This window comes from Nesoenas mayeri (assembly GCF_963082525.1).
Source record: "Nesoenas mayeri genome assembly, chromosome: 1".
Lineage (NCBI taxonomy): Eukaryota > Metazoa > Chordata > Aves > Columbiformes > Columbidae > Nesoenas > Nesoenas mayeri.
In genome coordinates this window covers 204,800,127-204,819,354 of record NC_137541.1, presented here as the reverse complement: position 1 = coordinate 204,819,354, position 19,228 = coordinate 204,800,127, and the positions used below count along the sequence as shown (strand labels likewise).

Sequence of the window (19,228 nt, the reverse complement as noted above, 5' to 3'; positions counted from 1 at the left end):
TAAGTGTTAATGAGTTAATTGTCAATTCGCTGTATCAGAACAACCACAGTTATGTACAAATAATTCTCATTGATCTGTTCTGGTTTCCCTGAAATGAGTCCACCTTGAAGTATGATGCATAAGAGAATTTATTTCGGCTGGTTATAGCCTTTCTTCTACATCCCAGAGTGGCTTTTGCATTTCGACCCTCCACAGTTCTTATCCTGTATTTGTGTAGTTGATTGTTACTAGATATATATAATTCACGTGCCATCGATGAGTAGCATCCTGTTTTTTCTGAGCCTCTCTCTTCCACTTGTAGCCCTTTCCTGCTTGGTACTATTTGCAAATATAACAGGCATAAACTTTTGCTCTGTCACCTCTCTCCCTACTGAAATGTTGAGTAGCAGACATGCAGGAGAGGTCCTTGTGGAGCACCACTTCCTTCCAGTTTGATAACTGCTCTCCCACTACTCGTGTCTAACCGGTTTTGAATATATTCTAGATATCTTCCATTAGATGATACTTCCCTGATGGTTTCTAAAAGAAAATGTCACGTGCTTCAGGATCCACAGCTTGAATCAAGTCAGTAGCGTATGACCCATACTGCTTTTCATCTCTAATCATGACATGTTACCTAGTATTAAAGGGGTTTTGTTTGGGATTTTGTTTGGTAAGTGTGTGTGGATTGTGAAACATGTCCTCATGATCGTCTTCCAGGTGCTTACAATGTCTGTTTATGTATTATGGTTTCTCACAGTAGGCACCTTCCTCTTTAGGAAGCCAGTTGAATTACAGTTTGGTCTAATTCCTCCTTTCCCAGACAGTATGATATTTATTGTTTAACTTCACGTTTACCAAAAATAACTTGGCTACAGCATCCTGAAGTTATATGAGCTTTTTCACTACTGCATTCACATTGGGGGCTCATAATCAGCCTGTAATTGTCCTTCTCTAAAAATTAGATGACTTGCACCCAGAAAGATGGAGATTACGCTACATATTTAGTAATCGACAAAAGCAAATGTCAACACATCGCAAGTATGTTGTTAGTAATGCTGGTTACCCTTGCTTATCCTGAATAATATTTACAGATATATAAAGGGCGAGTGTCAGGAGGATGGAGCCAGGCTCTTCTCGGTGACAACCAATGGTAGGACGAGGGGTAATGGGTTCAAACTGGAACACAAGAGGTTCCACTTAAATTTGAGAAGAAACTCCTTCTCAGTGAGGGTGACAGACACTGGAACAGGCTGCCCAGGGAGGTTGTGGAGTCTCCTACTCTGGAGACATTCAAACCCACCTGGACACCTTCCTGTGTCACCTCATCTGGGTGTTCCTGCTCCGGCAGGGGGATTGGACTGGATGAGCTTTTGAGGTCCCTTCCAATCCCTGACATTCTGTGATTCTGTGAATTTAAGGCTGAATAGGATCACTTTTTTCCTGAAACAGCAATGATTAAACCTTACCTATTATGAAAGATTCTGTGATTTTCTAATGACATATTATTTTTGTGTGATGTAGATCTTTGATGGAGACACAAGAGTCCCTTTCTATTGACTTGTTACATTTTTGTGGCACACTAGTGCCTTACATTGCCAGCCTGGTTTCCAGGATCGGTTTAGTCATGGCTTTTCTTGGTAGGACCAGCTCTCCTGGTGTGATGGGGACAAGGACAGGAACCTTGTGTCCCTACCTAACTTGGTAGATAGCTCCATGTGAGACTGCTTCATCATGTGAAGAGTTGCCTTCAGCAGGACTGGTTCAGCAGCCAGACACCCCAGTTCTGTACTGTTGCAGGACACCTGGCAGCCTTTCTTGATAACAATAAAGAGAAGATCCCTGTCTTTGCCAGTAATAACTTTCCCTAGAAACTGACCCATAGCTAATATGTTGCAAGAAAACAAGCATGGAAGGAAAAGAAAATACTCTCATACTTGTGATTTTTATTGTATATATTACTTGGGAACTCGCATGTATATTTTGTTGCCTGTTAGTGTAGCATTGGCAGCTACAAAGATCATAAAATCACAGAATAGTTTGGGTTGGAAGGGACCTTCAAAGCTCCTCCAGTGCCACCCCTGCCATGAGCAGGGACATCTTCACCCAGATCAGGTTGCTCAGAGCCCCGTCCAGCCTGGCCTGGGATGTCTCCAGGGATGGTTCATCCACCACCTCTCTGGGCAACCTGGGACAGGGTTTCACCACCCTCAGTGTAAAAAATGTCTTCCTCATGTCTAAGCCGATTCTACCCTCCTTTAGTTTAAAACCATCACCCCTTTTCTTACCCTAACAGGCTCTGCTGAAAAGTCTATCCCCATCTTTCTTACAGGCTCCTTTTAAGCACTGAGAGGCCACAATAAGGTCTCCCCGGAGCCTTTTCTTCTCCAGGCTGAACACCCCAGCTCTCTCAGCCTGTCCTCCCAGCAGAGCTGTTCCAGCCTCTGATCATTTCTGTGGCTCCTCTGGCCCCTGTCCAACAGGTCCATGTCTTTCTTGTACTGGGGGCCCCAAAGGTGGATGGATGGACTCCAGGTGGGGTCTCACCAGACTCGACAATTTGATGATGGCCGTGCTTGATAGATTGTAGAAGCTGTTGAGAATTAGAGGTTTTCTGACTAAAAACAAGTCAAGTCGTCGTTGACTTGTAGCCCTAAAACAAGCCTTGGCTCTACCTTAGAGCTTCTGGCATATCTTCATTTAGATAATGTTAGCCAGTGTTTCTGGATGGCTTGTTTCTCTTTGGCAGTGTTACTTACTTACCTTGCCAAATAAGTCTACATTTTAACATACAAGTTTTGGCTTCCTAGTGTAGTGTCACATGTTTTCTATCTCAGCTAGCTGAAGGCAATAGATCTTGTAAACTACGGTATCAAATCCCCAGCTATAATTTTTGGAAGGTTATTTTAATTAATATGATGTTCTTTCACTTAGCTAAATGGGTTAATTGCAGGAAGTATTCCACATTACATGTTACTATTTTTTTTCACATTTTTGGGGAGATCTTGTGTTTTATCTGAGTGATTGCACACATTCTTGTGATGGAGTTCATTATGTTTTTCATTGTTTGTTGTAAAAAATCATTACACTTTTACATTACATTTTTTAAAAAAGCATTACAGATGTTCGGAAGCCACATTTATGTAATTACTATAATAAGAAAGGACCAAAAGTCCATCGCAGAAGTGGCACTTCCCCCCTTCAGCTGTGACCTATAGACTTGGGCTTTGTGTTACATCACCCCGAGTTTCATGACCAGTCTCTCCATTTCTTCTTTTGTGATGCAACTTTCTAGTTCAAATAATGCACTTGGGTGTGCAGCTCTAAAAATATGATCTATTTGAATAACACTGTAGTAATTTAAAATAAAACTATTTTAGAATGAAGTTTGGTCCCTTGCTGCAGTGCAAGCCAGCAAGGGAGTTCCTTAGGAGTGGATTTCTGTGGTAGTGCTGAAATTTGGCTCTCAAAATAGTGTTTTCTGAGGCTATACACAAATACTTTGTTCACCCTGTGGTTCTTGGAGCTCAGTTTTGAGATTTTAATCTATTTTCAAGACTTCCTATGATAGTTCTGAACCTCAGAGGTCTGTCTATACAGCCCATTTACACGTGTGTGTAAATTCCAGGTAAGCAGGTAGCTTTGCGTGGGTTGGACATCACACAGAAATACTATAGAGCCAGAAATAAAAGTTCTAAGTTTCAACAAACTTTGCAACATGGTAATTTAGCTGGAGTGTAGCAACAAACTGATGGTGTCCTAATGCTTATGGCTCAACATGTAGTTGTAACACTCTTGGTGATTTTGGCAATGTTCTGCATTATAGACAATTAAGAATATTTTTGATTAACATAGTGAAAATCTTACTTCAAGTCCTTACAAATAATATCTCAGTGATTTAGAAGGCATGTTGCGCCTTCACTATGCCTGGGCATATTCAGAATGATTGTTAATTTCTTTCAAATATTTTTTATAGCTTTTCATTTCATTATAAGTTTATTCTGTTTATACAAGTCCGTTTTATTAAATGTCAGAGATATGGGTAATATAATATAAAAGTATAAATGGATCATCTCCTCATAATTACATTTTCCCCAAATGGAAACACAGCAAAAAGCCAAATGTTTCCCTCAAATCCATTTGTGGCATCATCTGGGGAAAGCAAATGTTGTATCCATTTCTCTTGAATAATTGAATTAATCCATCAATCAATCTCTATGAAAGAGGTTTTTAGGTGACTGAAGTTTTGAATCACCTGCAAATAGCATCACGTATGTTTCCAGAAAACAGTTCCAACAAGTTTAGCTTCTTTTTTTTTCCTTTTTTCTTTATTTCCAGTTGCAGAGAGCCAGTAGAAAGAGCCAGAGGACAGTTTGTCAGTAGATTAATTTAGCACAGATCTCAGTGTAACATAGAGTTGCTGCAGATGCCACCATTATTTAACCTGAGCCAAACCCGGTATGAAGTTAAGATCATTTGCTATTTAATCTGATAACGGTGTGTCCCCTTTGGTGACAGACTGTTCTCATTGTTCTAACAACAATGGAACAGCATCAGCGCATCCTTGACCACGGGGGTGGATGTGATTTTGTGCACGTCACGGTGTATTTCTCTGTATCCTCCTGCTCCTAGAACCACTTTGACTTCCCATTTTCATACTTCCAGGGTCTTTTGGCCATTTCCTATTTTTGTTCTGTGCCTGATTTGGAGAGAGTGTTTGGGTTTTGCTGTAGCAGAAGGTGCCATTTTTTGATTGAACACTTGTAAGAAAAAGGTTAAAATTGGGTAGTGAAAAAACGACGTCACTTCCCAAATTTCAGCAAACCAGTTGAACTAAGCAGGGAAAGGCTTAACTTCATTGTTTAGTCAACAATTTTAATTGAAATTGGCTTCTTGTATCAGCTGTGTGAGGCAGGGGCTTTGATGAAGGATTTTGGGTTTGCGGCCATCAGTGTGACTCAGTTGCTGTCCCTGAGCCCACAACACAACGTTGTTGCTACACGAACACATGGAAGGGCTGCATCCAGATAAAGCAATTAAACATATCTTTTTCTTTGCTTTCTTTCAATTTACTCAAAAATGCACATTTCAGGAAGCACTAATCTCTGAAGAAATGTGAGCGTTGTAAGTAGTGGGATAATCAACATCATTGGAAATCGCATTTTGCATTTGGCAATAACACACACAACTTGATTAGCAATCAGATGTGAAGTGTTGATTGATAACAGCTTTGGTTTACAACCCTGATATAGTATTTTAACTTCAGTATAAACAGCTTTCTTTTCAAGTGCAGTGTCACATTCTTGCCAGAATTGCAGAATTTTTCTTTAAAAATGTAATTCCCTGGATTTACATGAAAGATTAATGGGACCACAGTTCACTCTTGACTACGCTGCTTGTTGTTTCCATTCACCCTTTCTGTCCATGTGTTGTAAATGATGCATTCAGTACAGGTCTAGAAAAAACAATGTCCATGCTCTGCTCTGCTACTTTTACCCTTCACCTTGAATATTATCCCTACTTGTTCCTTCTTTGTTAAATTCTTTTAAAAACATAGTTTTATATTCACTCCATGTACTACTTACAAAAATACAGCCTTTTCGAAGTATCGTTTTATACTTTAAGCACAGCTGAAAGAAATGTCATGGATACATTCTTTCACTTGTAATTTAAACACGCAAAAGTTAAACTATCAGTCGGATTTGGAAACACAAGCAATGAGGCTTTTCAATGCAGTTTGACCCCAGCTGCATTGCACACTTAGTAGTTCAAAGTATCATTTTTATAAGAGTTTCTGCTACAACTGTTCTGACTTCAGTTATTTTAAATGTGATTTTTGACATGTCTTCTGAAACCTACATGTTATCTGTGGGGTACAAGATTAGATTTTTCGGTTATAATTGCTCCTTATAATTTTTTTTCATGATCCCAGGTTGAATAGACAAGACCTGTGAGGAAAGATGGAAAGAAAATAAATGTTTAATCCACAAAAAGGGGAGGTTTTTTCCCTTAAATTTGCCTCTGGATTTCCTCTGCACAAGTCACAAGTTGCGCCTCATGATGGTGATAAGTCTTGAATGAAGCAGCAAGTTTTCCATCAGGTTTTCTATCCCATTTCTGGAAATGTGGAGGATGAGACAAAAGCAGGTGGTTGTTCCTGCTCCTGCATCATCTGAGAAAAGTTGGGGTGTAGAGACATAGCAAGAAGGAAGGACTTGGGTTTGATATTGGGGGAAATGTTAAAGTTAACGGCAGCTGGTGCATGGAACAGATTACTTTTACTCGCTGCATTTCCAGGTGCCTTGATATGGTGATTTTTTGGAGTCTCTCAAGATGTGTTTCAGTCTGGATGGATGGACAAAAATGCTTGCACATCTATACAGGGGACAATAACTTAGCTTGAAATATGGATATCCTTTTTGGATTGAGTTATCTTTGTGAGATCTCTTTAGTAAAATAAAGGTGATTGGTTGGAATGACAGAAAGGAAAGGAGAAAGGGGAAAGGAGAGGAAAGGAGAGGAAAGGAGAGGAAAGGAGAGGAAAGGAGAGGAAAGGAGAGGAAAGGAGAGGAAAGGAGAGGAAAGGAGAGGAAAGGAGAGGAAAGGAGAGGAAAGGAGAGGAAAGGAAAGGAAAGGAAAGGAAAGGAAAGGAAAGGAAAGGAAAGGAAAGGAAAGGAAAGGAAAGGAAAGGAGGAAAGAAGGAAAGGAAAGGAAAGGAAAGGAAAGGAAAGGAAAGGAAAGGAAAGGAAAGGAAAGGAGGAAGGCAAAAACTCTCACTGAATCTTGCATGTTAAAGCAATCTAGCCATCTGTGAAGGAAACAGCTCACATTCTGATCTCTTGTGCCTCATGGAACTGTAGATCTAGAATGGAAGCTCCTTTGTGTTGAGATGCTGCTCAGCTTCAAGTGGTTGTTTTGATCCAAAGGAATTACATCTAAATGCTCCTCTGCTTCCAAGTAGGGTGCTATAATTTTAGATTTGATGCACTTTATTTCTGATAGGAATATAAGTAAGCAGAGTATTATTTTTTTTCAAGCTGGTGTGAAAGTCATGAGAAGTTGCTGAAGTCAGAAGACTCTAGTGTAACCATATCTACAAAGATTTTTAGGATCCGGTTTCCCACAGATTTATCTAAATGTCTTTCTGCAGCCTCATCATAGACCACCGACAGCTCAGTGGATTTAGGCATTAAGATTAGCATAATAATCATGTTCTTGTTTGGTCCCTGGGAAGGATCTAGATACCGCTCAGATAGTTGGAAAGTTCACCACAACTGAGCAGTGACGAGTCAAAATAGGTTTTGTGGCATGTCCGATCATAATTCTTATAAATCACATTTTTCACTTAAAAACGAAAATGTGTGTTCTTCTGCTGGGAAAAATACTAGTGGTACACAGTTCTGAAAAACCTTTGGTTTCAATCCCGTTTTATCTTATCTGACTTGACTGGGTTAGCTCTTATTTTATACCCACAGATATAAAATACTTCATTTTAAAGTAACTTTTTTCTACATAGTGAGGAAGACCTTACTGGTTTGGAATTGTTCTTGCTTCCCAAGGCCTTTTGGAAAACTAATATTTCCAAAGTGGGATTTTATCTTACAGTAACCACATAAACTAATTACTCTCAAACAACTTAGAACTGAGCTTGAACTAATTCTTCCATTTCTCTGATACAGAATGGTTAAATGTGTGTCCCTGGATCTTGAATTTCTTTATAATCCCATTCTCAGTGGTGCTTATTCTGCAGTTTCAATCTTGTAGTCACAACCCACTTGATTAACATGGTGGGGAGTGTCAGACCATGAGGGGGGGTGGAAAAGGTAATGATGGATGATTTGGTTTTAAGGAAAACAAATGATCTTTTGAGAATAACATTTACAAAAGGACAGATGGGGGCAAATACAAAACAGGAGTTTGACTTGAAGGAATAAAGAGAGAAGGGGGATATGGAAAAGGAAGAAAATAAATGGATAAAGATGACATCTCAGAAAAATGACAACTGTTACTGTGTTTATTGTCATTAACACTGGGGGATGGGAGAGAGTGAAGGATAGAAAAACAGGAGGAGGAAGGTGTAGTAACCTCTCTAAGTAGCTTGAAACAGAAAATGGATTGTCCTCGAGTTCAGCACAGCTCACAAAGGAATGTAGGTACCCTTTAATTCCTAATAGCAAGGGATATAGCTGGCGTGTTCAGACACGGTCACGTTTCATCACTGTGATCCTCCCTTCCCCATAAAACACCTTAACTGGGAACCATGGTCACCTCCACCTCCGATCTCTACCGGCAGATGTGATGTGCCACCACATGTCCCGTGCTTGTGGTGTTTCCTTTCCACGCGGCCGTAATGAGAGCTCTGCATAGAGGAGTTCTTAATTTACTCCTACCCTGAAGGGTAACACAAGCAATACGGGGATGCTATTAAACATGGGATATGTTGGTGCTGTGAGCTGCTTTCTCCTCCCCAGTTCCATGGGTGAAAAGTGACTTGGTTCTTCAGAAGGCTTCTTGCACAGGGTATATCGATTGGTCACAGAGAAAATCTTTAGAACACTTATGACAAGGCATACTAGGAAAAAAACCCAAAGCAGAATTGCTGGCAGCTGCAGCCTTGCAGTTCAGTGTGGGAACTTCTCCTTCCCACAGGATGGAGGGAGAGTAGAGTAAGCTCATGTACAGCACCTTTTCACATACACAAACATAAATAATTAGAGTTAGTTCCTGTCTAGTTGGAAGTATAGTTAGTATCAAGCCTTGGCTCTATTCCACTTTTACTGTTTTCTTTATGAAAAAATAAATGTGTGTGGCCATAAGTTAAATTTGTGTTACAAATATACACAACTAAAATCAACCCTATTTGCTCATGTGCCAAAATTGTCGCAGCAGGGGAATTTGGAGAACTCGAATTTATTGCTATGGCCAAAGCCAAGCTGGAGCGAAGCATTTCTGGGTGACCAGGTACACGGTGCCCAATGGGGACAGCTGGCAGGGTTCCTTTGTACCATTTTCTGATGGGAAAATGGAACCAGATTGTGCACCCTTTAGATTATTGCTCGCTGGGCACAAAGTGGTGCTGCCCTCCTGCAGCCCCTGGGGCGCTCAGGGTGCTGGGGCTGGGAGCAGAGGTGAGTTACCTCTAACGGCGTACAACTCACCCCTTATCTCAGACCTTCCCGGTTGAATAATGCCCTGAAAACAAGCTTTTAATACGCTATTGAGGTTTTTCCGGTCTCGGGGATATCTGCAGCGCCGGACACATGTAACAGGTTTTACTGTGCTCATTTGCAGCTTGAATGGCTCACAGGGGTCAGCAGCACAGGCCAGGCTTTTTCACCCCTTGAGCAATGAAGCATTGAGTAAAAGTTATTATTACCAATTAGTGGTGGCATTATTATTACCAATTAAGGGCTGTATGAAGCAAATCATTAGTCTTAGTTCAGTTATTAGCAGCCAGGTGTTCGTGAAACGTGCCATATGCAGCGAGTGTTGGACCTCGACAGTCTCCCTTGAAGCTGCATTTGTGACGTCTCCACGCTGTCCCTGCAGGAGCTTTTGTTGTGCCCCCCAAAAACCAGCATGTTTGGAGTCAGCGTGGGGGGTTCCTGCTGCTACCTATGGTATGTACCCAGTGAGTGAATAAATAAGGCAATCCCAATCTCTAGACTGGTATTCTGCAGCCTTTCATGTACTGAATTCATGATTTAAAGCCAGATATTAGATCACGAGTTTTGGTTTTGGTTGCTGCTTCATTTGTAAAAGCAAAATTGTCATGTCAGAGAAAGGATGAGTTACAATGCAAATTACTCAAAATTGTCTCTCTAGGACTTCTGGTTTTTCAATCCTTTAATATGCAATATTTTCACATACCCGTTAGTTTGCATAATGACTTTACACAAGTAATTTTAGACAGCAAGCAGCATGAATTAAGGACTATTTAAGACCTTATGTAGTGCTTTCATACTGTTATAATTTAAAAAATTAGGAAGTTAATGGGAAAAAAATGGAATTGTATCTTTAGTGTTACTTCCATATTGAATCACGTATTTAAGTTTGGTGCATTTTGCAGGGGGATTCATAGCTCTATAATGATATAGAAGAACGAATAAAATAAGAATAATTATTTAATAAAGTTTTGCTATACCAAATACTGCATAGAATCGACTTTAATCGTGTGATTAGAATAGACATTAGAAATCTTTCGCATGTTTCTTGGAGGAGGAGGGGGTTGGAGTGTTGTTGTCTCAGCAATTCAGATTTATTCTGAGTTTCAATACTAGTGAAGAAAGGATTCAAGCGATGGTGTCTTCGGGGAGTTTAAGGCTGATGAGCGGCAGGGTGGTGTTAGTCGGGTCGGCCCCAGCACTGGTTGGGCAGGGACCTCTGCTGGTGTGATAATGGAATAATGGGACACGTAAAACTCAACCAGCAGCTGCACTGGAGTGATTAAGGCAAAAACATCATTATGCTCATGCTGTTATTGCTTTCTGTTTCACTATTATTCTAGAAACACTTACATGCATGTTTACATTTCGGTTTGTGTATGGTTTTAATTTACTGGGAAAGTAGAAACTAAGGCCCTATTCTTGAGCTGGCAGCCTGCAGACTTAATTTGTTGAACACCCTTAAATCAAAGTTCATTTAACTTACAGTCAATCGGACATTTAAAATCAAACTCATGATACCAGGCTGTGGTTCTATGGATATAGCAGACACATATATAAACCCTGTGCATTTGGGCTCCATTTGCAGTTCTGCCAGTGATTCACTGTGATCTCTGGCAAAAAGCTGATTTAGTTTGTTTCAATCCATCTTTCAGTCCATCTCTTTGTTAAAGTGCTATGATAATTTTAAGCTTCTGAATCTTACAGTAAAGAATCATAAAAAGTAAAATGTTTGCATATCTTTGATGCGAAATTCTATATTAATTAGAGACAAAGTGAGCCATTTTATTTATATGCATTTACCTTTAACCGCTAGATATAGAATCACAGAATGTCCTGAGTTAGAAGGGACCCACAAGGATCATCGAGTCCAGCTCCTGTCCCTGCACAGGACACCCCCACAGTTCACACCGTGTGTCTGAGGACGTTGTCCAGTCTCTTCTTGAACATGGTCAGGCTTGGGGCCATGACACCTCCCTGAGGAAACCAATATTGTAGATGCAGTCATTGTAAAAGAGAAGTTCTTCAGGATGAATTTTCCGGTGCTGTGTGCAACTGTGCACATGGTGCACATGGTGCACATGCACTGTGCACATGGTGACAAACCAAAGTCCTTGGAAACAGATGTGGTGAAGGCCATACCCTTGGGAAGAGTTTCCCAGGAGTATTTAATGCTGTGACATCGTACCAACATTGCACCAGATGGGAGAAAACAGGGCTGTGTTGATCTCTGAACATCTTTCATCTTGTTATATTTTTCCTGCTGTTGGTGTCTCCAGCCATCAGTAGCAGACATTTACCACGCACGGTGTCTACTGGGAGATGGTGGGACATGTTCTTGGGGAGATTCAGGCACAGACTTTGCAGGGGCAACTTGGTCTCTGCAGGCAGAAGTCAAAGGATTGTGTTTTTCTGTTCCCGCTTCCAAAGCTTTTGCAGCTGCTGTCCTGTCTTCTCTTGGAGTAAATGTGTTCTTGAAATGATGGTGTCGATATGTTACTAGTTGGTGCTTTATGTGCTGTGTCAGGAATACATTGCTACCATGGTGTCTTCCCCATGCAATTCTATACAAAGAAAAAGGGAAAAACCTCCAAGTATCTGCTCTTTGCTTTCCTACCAACATGACACTGACAAGTCTTCCAGGAAGAATCTGTAGCAGCTGCCAGGTTCAGCTCATTCCATTGTGTCCTGGGCAGAAAAAGCCAATAACCTGAATGTTTCACAGCCAGTTACGGACTCTTTACTGTGGTCATTTTTCACACAAGAACCCTGTAGTCTGTAACTGAGGATGCACATGATCAAGCTTAGAATCGAAACAACCTTTGTATAATTGAAAAAACAGGACTTTCAGATCAAGAGTCATCTTAAAGTAACAAGCGGCAGAGATTGTCACTCTACAAAGTAGAACAATTTATCTCAAACTCAGAGCAGCTATTCCCTGCAGCTCTTCATGAGAGGGTGGGTATTTTATTGAGGTCCTTTCTCCCCTTGCAGTGACATTTATCTGTCATAAACCCCATCGTGACTTCTTTTCCATAAAGCAACAATTCTTTGTCATGTGGCCCATTGTCACCCCAGTGGTTCTGTCACCATCCTTTCAAAATTACTCCACTCTTGGTTTGGATAAAAGAGAGAAGCACTGGGGTTTGTGTGCTGTACCCTTTGTTTCCAAGATGTCCCAAGGCCGTGGTGACAATTGTGAGGTTGGGCACAGCCACAGAGTTGTTACAGACGTGCTGTTTGTCGTTAATGAGAAGCTGGTGTTCATCCGCAGTCCTCCTACATAATATTTGATCCATAACACTTTATGATTTATCACAAGCAGCCCATTATTGAAAAACCTGTTGTTTTTATGTTTCAGGTGCAAAGATGGCTTGAAAGGATTTACATACTCTGCACTAAAGTAAGTGAAGTTTCCATGAGTACGTAGCTTAAAGTGAAGGTTTTGAGGAATGGGGCACAGTGGCAACTGCATTGTATGAAAAGGGAAAAAAATCACGCTGTTGTAAAAATTTTCCAACTTTGGGGGTATACAGCATAGTTGAAGAAGACATAATATGCTGTCAAGAGAGGAGTCTTTTTGTGTTTGGGACTGCTATTGAAAGGAGACGCAGACATAGGTGGACAACAGGATGACCATGAGCCAGCACTGGGCCCTTGTGGCCAGGAAGGCCAATGGCATCCTGGGGTGGATTAGAAGAGGGGTGGTTAGTAAATCGAGAGAGGTTCTCCTGCCCCTCTACTCTGCCCTGGTGAGACCACACCTGGAATATTGTGTCCAGTTCTGGGCCCCTCAGTTCCAGAAGGACAGGGAACTGCTGGAGAGGGTCCAGCGCAGGGCAACAAAGATGATTAAGGGAGTGGAGCACCTCCCTTATGAAGAAAGGCTGAGGGAGCTGGGGCTCTTTAGTTTGGAGAAGAGGAGACTGAGGGGTGACCTTATTAATGTTTATAAATATATAAAGGGTGACTGCCACGAGGATGGAGCCAGGCTCTTCTCGGTGGCAAACAATGATAGGACAAGGGGTAATGGGATCAAGCTGGAACACAAGAGGTTCCACTTAAATTTGAGGAAAAACTTCTTCTCAGTGCGGGTGACAGAGCCTGGAACAGGCTGCCCAGGGGGGTTGTGGAGTCTCCTTCTCTGGAGGCATTCAAAACCTACCTGGACATGTTCCTGTGCGACCTCACCTAGGCGTTCCTGCTCCAGCAGGGGGATTGGACTAGATGATCTTTTGAGGTCCCTTCCAATCCCAAACATACTGTGATACTGTGTGATATGGTTGCACATTTTTGAGGGAGCATTAATCTTTCTAAAACCGGGATTCATGACTCTTTATATTCTCCTGGAAGCCAGTGGCTGCTGTGTTTTGACCTGGAGTTTATTTGGTGTATTTCCAAAATGCTGAATGAATACCACAGTAGTTTTGCACTCAGCACCTGAATAAAGCACGGACTTGTGGCGTATTCATGTGAGAGTTCCTATATGTACCACTAAACCTTGTGTCCGGCCTGGTGGTCCACGCTCTCATAGAATTTAATTTGCGATGGGACCCTCAGGTGTTACTCATTTGGGTCGTTACACAGAGTTGTCCCATCTTTGTGTCTCATGTCAGAAATACAAAGACACATTATTCTTGGGTGTCTTTTATAAACTCCACTCCATCTGGTGCTCAGTGCATGGACAGTATCAGCTCCCAGGTGAAGAGCTGAAGTCAAGCAAGACAGACTTGCTGTTGTTGATAGTGGAAAACATTTTATAGAGTTTGCAGCTATGAAACAGCTGTGGAATTTGGTATCAGGTGCCAATAGTTAAATAATTCAGTCTATAGTCCAGACATCTGGACATGACACACTCCTATGGCAACATGCAGAAACAACACCTTCTGAAATCTCCAGTTCACTGGGAGATTCAGTTACATATCAAATGGCAAACATTTTGTACCTTCATCACCGTCAGCAAGATTGCCAGTGTATAGTGTAATTTGCAAAGAGTTAGGAAACATCTTGCTGCTGTGACCTCCTTTGCCCTTGATATACAGTAATTCTACACCTAAGATGAACCAGTCTATTGACAATATGAACTTCTGGGTGAAGACAGAGGGCTGAAGATGAAGCCAAGCAAAACAAAGTGGATGCTCTTGGTGGGAGTGAAAACATTTTGAAGATTTTACAAAATAGGTATTTTGTAAAAATATTATAGTAATAATCAACCTCTGAGTAACCCCATTTTGCTGCACATAGTTGAGATATTTCATGTGCCTTTTTATTTTCTTATTTGGTGTTCTTGCTTTGTATGAGAAATGGACTTACCCAGTAATGAGTTTCTTTTCCTAGTTTTAAAAAATTCCTGGCAGCGATTGTGACCATTATCTGAAGGTTAAATACATGTTGTGGCGTCATCTTTTCAAAGAGATACAAGGTTTAGCAGCTGTAAAGGAAGTGTTTTCTTTTGCAGATCTGTGGGTAACTTCAAGCTTGTCTTAAAAACTTAAGAGATTTATATTGGACTGTATGTATTTCATTGAGTTATTTATGTAATTGTTGTTTTCTTCTGTTTTGTTTTTCAGGTTCATTGTCGGGAAAGAAGAAATCCCCACTCACTCGTTTTCACCTGAAGCAGCTTTTTCAAAAATAGATAGAAAGATAAAACATCGTGAAAAAATATCACAGCCAATGAACATACTGGCTCTAACAAAAAAGCTCATGGACAAAGTGTGAGTTGAAGAAAACAAAAGAAAAACAAAACAAAATGAATCATTCTTACTTAGCTCATTTTAATGGTTTGTTACATTATATTTGACAATGTTTTATAATACTTTTCTTTGCACTTAAGTGTTTTGCATTCCATTTTTACTGGGTAGTTAGTGGTGACAAAGGTTGAACTCTAATAAAAGCAAAATTTAAGACCTGTATGTCATAGCAATGACTTGCAACGTGCAGTTCTCTAATGAGGGGGGGTAAGTTCAATCTGTTCTGCATAGGAGAGCACTGGTTGTTTTGTCTGCAGTTTTCAGCAGAACCAGCTCATGGCGTGGTTCTGCTGGTGCTAAGTAGTGATGATAAAGAGGGGAAGTTGCACAGCAGCCATTCTTACTTAGGTTGCCTTAAGTGACCATAACATCATCTTTTTGGTGACCTGCATCCCTGTATGGCATAAAGGAGAACTACCAAAGAACAGGATTGGTGGTACCGGGCCGGCCTCCTCTGTCAGGAAACAGGGAATTGCAAAGCAAAAAGTGAGTCTCAGACTGTTTTGCACCAGGTCAGATCTAGACACCTGAAGTTAGGTGAGATATGGGTGCAAACTGAAACATAGGAGGTTCCACTTAAATTTGAGAAGAAACTTCTTCATGGTGAGGTTGGTGAACACTGGAATAGGCTGCCCAGGGGGGTTGTGGAGTCTCCTTCTCTGCAGACATTCAAACCCACCTGGACACCTTCCTGTGTAACCTCGTCTGGGTGTTCCTGCTCTGGCAGGGGGATTGGACTGGATGAGCTTTTGAGGTCCCTTCCAATCCCTAACATTCTGTGATACATTCCCTCCCAGTCTATAGGATGCAATTTATTGTTCTTTAGTATGAGCTTAAAGAAACGCCATCTGAGAGCTTTTCAGGCTAATACATTCAGATGATCCGCTCCTGCTGAGCTTCGTTTGTCCACCTCAGGCACATTGGGTACCACAAGGAGTCATTCATTTATAGGGAAGATGGAATAAAAAATGGAGTAGAGGTCTGTTCATACGGCACCTCTGATTCTTCCCTTCCATTGACCTCTCCAGGGGCAGTTCTCTGACCAGGATCTTTACCTGCTGACGTGCAGGAAATAAACAAGTCTTCCATGTGCGTTGTGTTCCCAAAGTAGTGTCTTCTCTTACTTGCTCAGATAACAAACAAACATGAGGTGACCTTCATCACATGGCAACTTCCTATGATTTGCTGTGGTTTTTAACTGAAAAACATAAGGGAAGTCGGCAGCGGCTTTTCAAGCACAACAGTATTAGACAACAAAAGGCTTGGAAAGAAGACAGCTCCAGCTACAAGCAGATTAGTTTAGCCAAGTTGTTTATGCCTATTTGGTCTTAAATGCCCATCATTCAGTTTGATAAAGACAGTTCACAGCTCTTCGGCTGTTTATTAAATACAAGGATCAAGGGCTATGGGTGGAGAGGAGCATTTTTCTTTAAAGCTTTGAAACTCCTGACTCAGACATTCAGAAAACTTTCGGTTTTCAGTCCTAATGCTCTCACAGGTTTCTCCTCCATATGGTTCTTTTCAGTATAATTGAGTCTAAATGCCTGTAACCTGATCGCATTCTCATTACAATTTTAGCCACATAAACTGACCTCACAGATGATTTATGGCCATTAGAGTTTATAGTGCACGATTCAAAACTTCCAAGATCTATGGCACAGTATATAAATTGTGTAATTTATTTTGCATTAAAACTTAAATACTTGGCTATAGGAAAATATAATGTTCAGACGTGGTATGAAATTACTTCTTTTAATTCTACATAATGAAAGGCTAACAAGTGTGCAACACATGCATCCCACCATCCCAAGCCAGTCTCTTTTAAATGCTTAACGTCAAATTCAATACAAAGAAAGAGCTACGTAAAAATCAACACAGTAGAATAAATAGCCCAGAATTGAAAAGCTTGTGATTGAGAGAAGTCTCACAGAGCAGCTCTGTGTGTTTGCATGTTCTGCTTTGCCCTTCCATGAACCTTGCAATGGTATGAAAGATGTTAAGGACACAGATCACGGGTGCTTGGTCAAATGGCCTTCCAGAACCACGGAGCAGAGACGGACTGGGAAGGGTCGAGTCACTTCTCTGTGTTGACCACAGCAGCAAATTTGTTCTTTAATTTTGTATTTAATGCACAGCATGGCAAGAGGTTGGATCCAAATACGCGTGCAGACACTTCTTGCTGTACAACTACAGCATTGTTAGTTTTTATTGTCTTTTTATAGCATCATAAAAGTTCACAGTGCCCTTCAATAAGTCATGGAGAGAACCAGTGGTGGGAAAATAGCACTTTGTGTATTTCTAGGCAAGAAAAATTTATGAAGTCTGCTGTTGATGACGCTGAAAACAGCTACAAGTTAAAATGTGTTTCATTGTGCTTTTTGCAGGTGCAAACATGGCCCAAGGCATCGATGCTGTAAACACTATGAAGATAATTGCATCTCATATTGTATTAAAGTAAGTGCAGAAATAGTCAGATTGACGAACTCTGGCAAAGACAGTGTAAAAGTCTTTAGTCGGACAAAGCACACACTTAGGAAGTGAGAAAGGAGCCTGTTACTCATTCTTCTTCTATTGAAAATGTGACAAGCCTGAAAACAGATTTTCTCAATTTAGGAAAGGGTGGTGGGAGGTCAGAGTTCTCCGGTCTTGCAGATTAACTGGAATGAATGAATAACATAAAACGTGTGGGAAAAAATGGGCTGACGAGCCAGGAACTTGTTTAGCTATGTGATGCACTCGACGGCTGAGCCCAGTTGCAATCCCACCCTGACTAAGGCACCGGGAATGTGCTGCTTGGGCAGCGGCCCCGGCGCCGAGCTGCAGCGCTGGGCTCGCTGCGCCCCTCGCGTATTTTAACAGCTCAGGGTAATGAGAGATTGGCTGCAGTTGCTGTGCCCAGGAAGAGCTGTTTATGTCCGGTGGCAGAATTCATTCTCCTTTATTAATGTCATCAGCGCATTTTTTTTTCAGAGGAGCACTGTATAGATGGGATTTGTTTTGGCCGGCATTGGGTTGGCACAGGTGGTACCACCTGCCGTGCCTGTTTTAGGAATTGATGTGGCTCCAGAAGATCTCAGTCTCTTAATAATTTACACTTTTTTTTTTTTCTGGAGCAGCAAAAGTATATTTGAGTATCTTCAAATGCTTTTGATACATATTACTTTCAAAAATAACTTTTTAAAATTAAAATTTTATATACAGTTAATGTTATTTCAGAAGAGCTATGCTTAAATTTAGTATCAGAAGAGATGTAGCACAACATTTATTCGTGTATGTTTATTAACATAATTTTTTCTTGTATTAACGCACCTTTTATGCTGCAGTGTATTAGTGAACCACTGAGTAACATTTGGGTATAAGCGTCACTGGAGTTGGTGGGATTTGAGGTGGTGCTTAAGTATTCTGTTGAATTACGATGAGAATGTGCAGTAGAGCATTCATGAATGGTTGAGGATAGTTATGTAACTTTTCTGTTGCAGGAAGGATGTGTATTTAAGAGAACCCAGATTAAAATCACAATTCTACACCCTCACACCACTCTCACAGTCCACATAATGTTGCATTCATGGGCTCTTTTCTTCAAGGCGTAATATCTTTGGGGACACAGACTTTCCATTCGGTTTGTGCTTGTTCCTTTTGCTGCTTGGTGCCATATGACCCCCTTTGTCTCCCATGTCCTCAGAGCTCATGTTTGGGCAGAGTCCTCTGGGGAGCGAACCTTCCCTCTGCAGAATTTGCAGAATACTCGGTATTTTCCCCGTAGATATTGGCATCTGGCCCTCAGAATAAATATCCGGCACTGCAGTGGAGGTTACATTCAAAAGATTAAGCAGAAGTGATTTTATGGGTTTATATGCTGCGTTTCCAGATCTCTGCTGCTGGTAGCATCTCCTAGTGTGCATCTTTTTAGATGGGTGCCTGTAACGTCAGTCTGCTGCACCTTTAAATAACGTGCTGTCTTTCCTTACTTAGGTGTATTTTGCAGTAATTAGCTCTTACTGTTAGTCCAGACTTGCTCTCTGAGCTTTTTATTTATCTCGCATAAAATCCTTATCTATTCTGTGCTGCACACTCAGCCGCCAAATCTATAAGTACCCTCATACCACTATTATTTTACAAGCATAGTTAGAACAAACAAGTGAGGATTTCTCTTAGGGTTCTCCTAATGGAACTGATGCCTTTTCTCCATGGAAAACTGTCATAATCTGCAGAAAGAACAGTTATGTTTGTGACTTCATGGCCTTTAATACGGAAGGGTGACCAAGACATAGGAGTTAGTCTTGTTGAATTACTCTAGTTGAGAGACCCAAATCTGATTTTGGATTGTCCCCG

General features: G+C 41.0%; 1 protein-coding gene across 1 annotated transcript in view; it reads left to right on the top strand.

The window, feature by feature from the left end:
- TMEM135 (transmembrane protein 135) overlaps window positions 1-19,228 on the top strand; it is a gene marked incomplete at both ends in the record, with an annotated part of 183,066 nt that overhangs the window by 150,934 nt on the left and 12,904 nt on the right. The window contains 3 exons of the mRNA XM_080354938.1: window positions 12,505-12,546; window positions 14,714-14,860; window positions 17,281-17,350. Of these exons, the coding sequence (XP_080211064.1) occupies window positions 12,505-12,546; window positions 14,714-14,860; window positions 17,281-17,350 (259 nt within the window). The remainder of the gene's footprint in view (window positions 1-12,504; window positions 12,547-14,713; window positions 14,861-17,280; window positions 17,351-19,228) is intronic.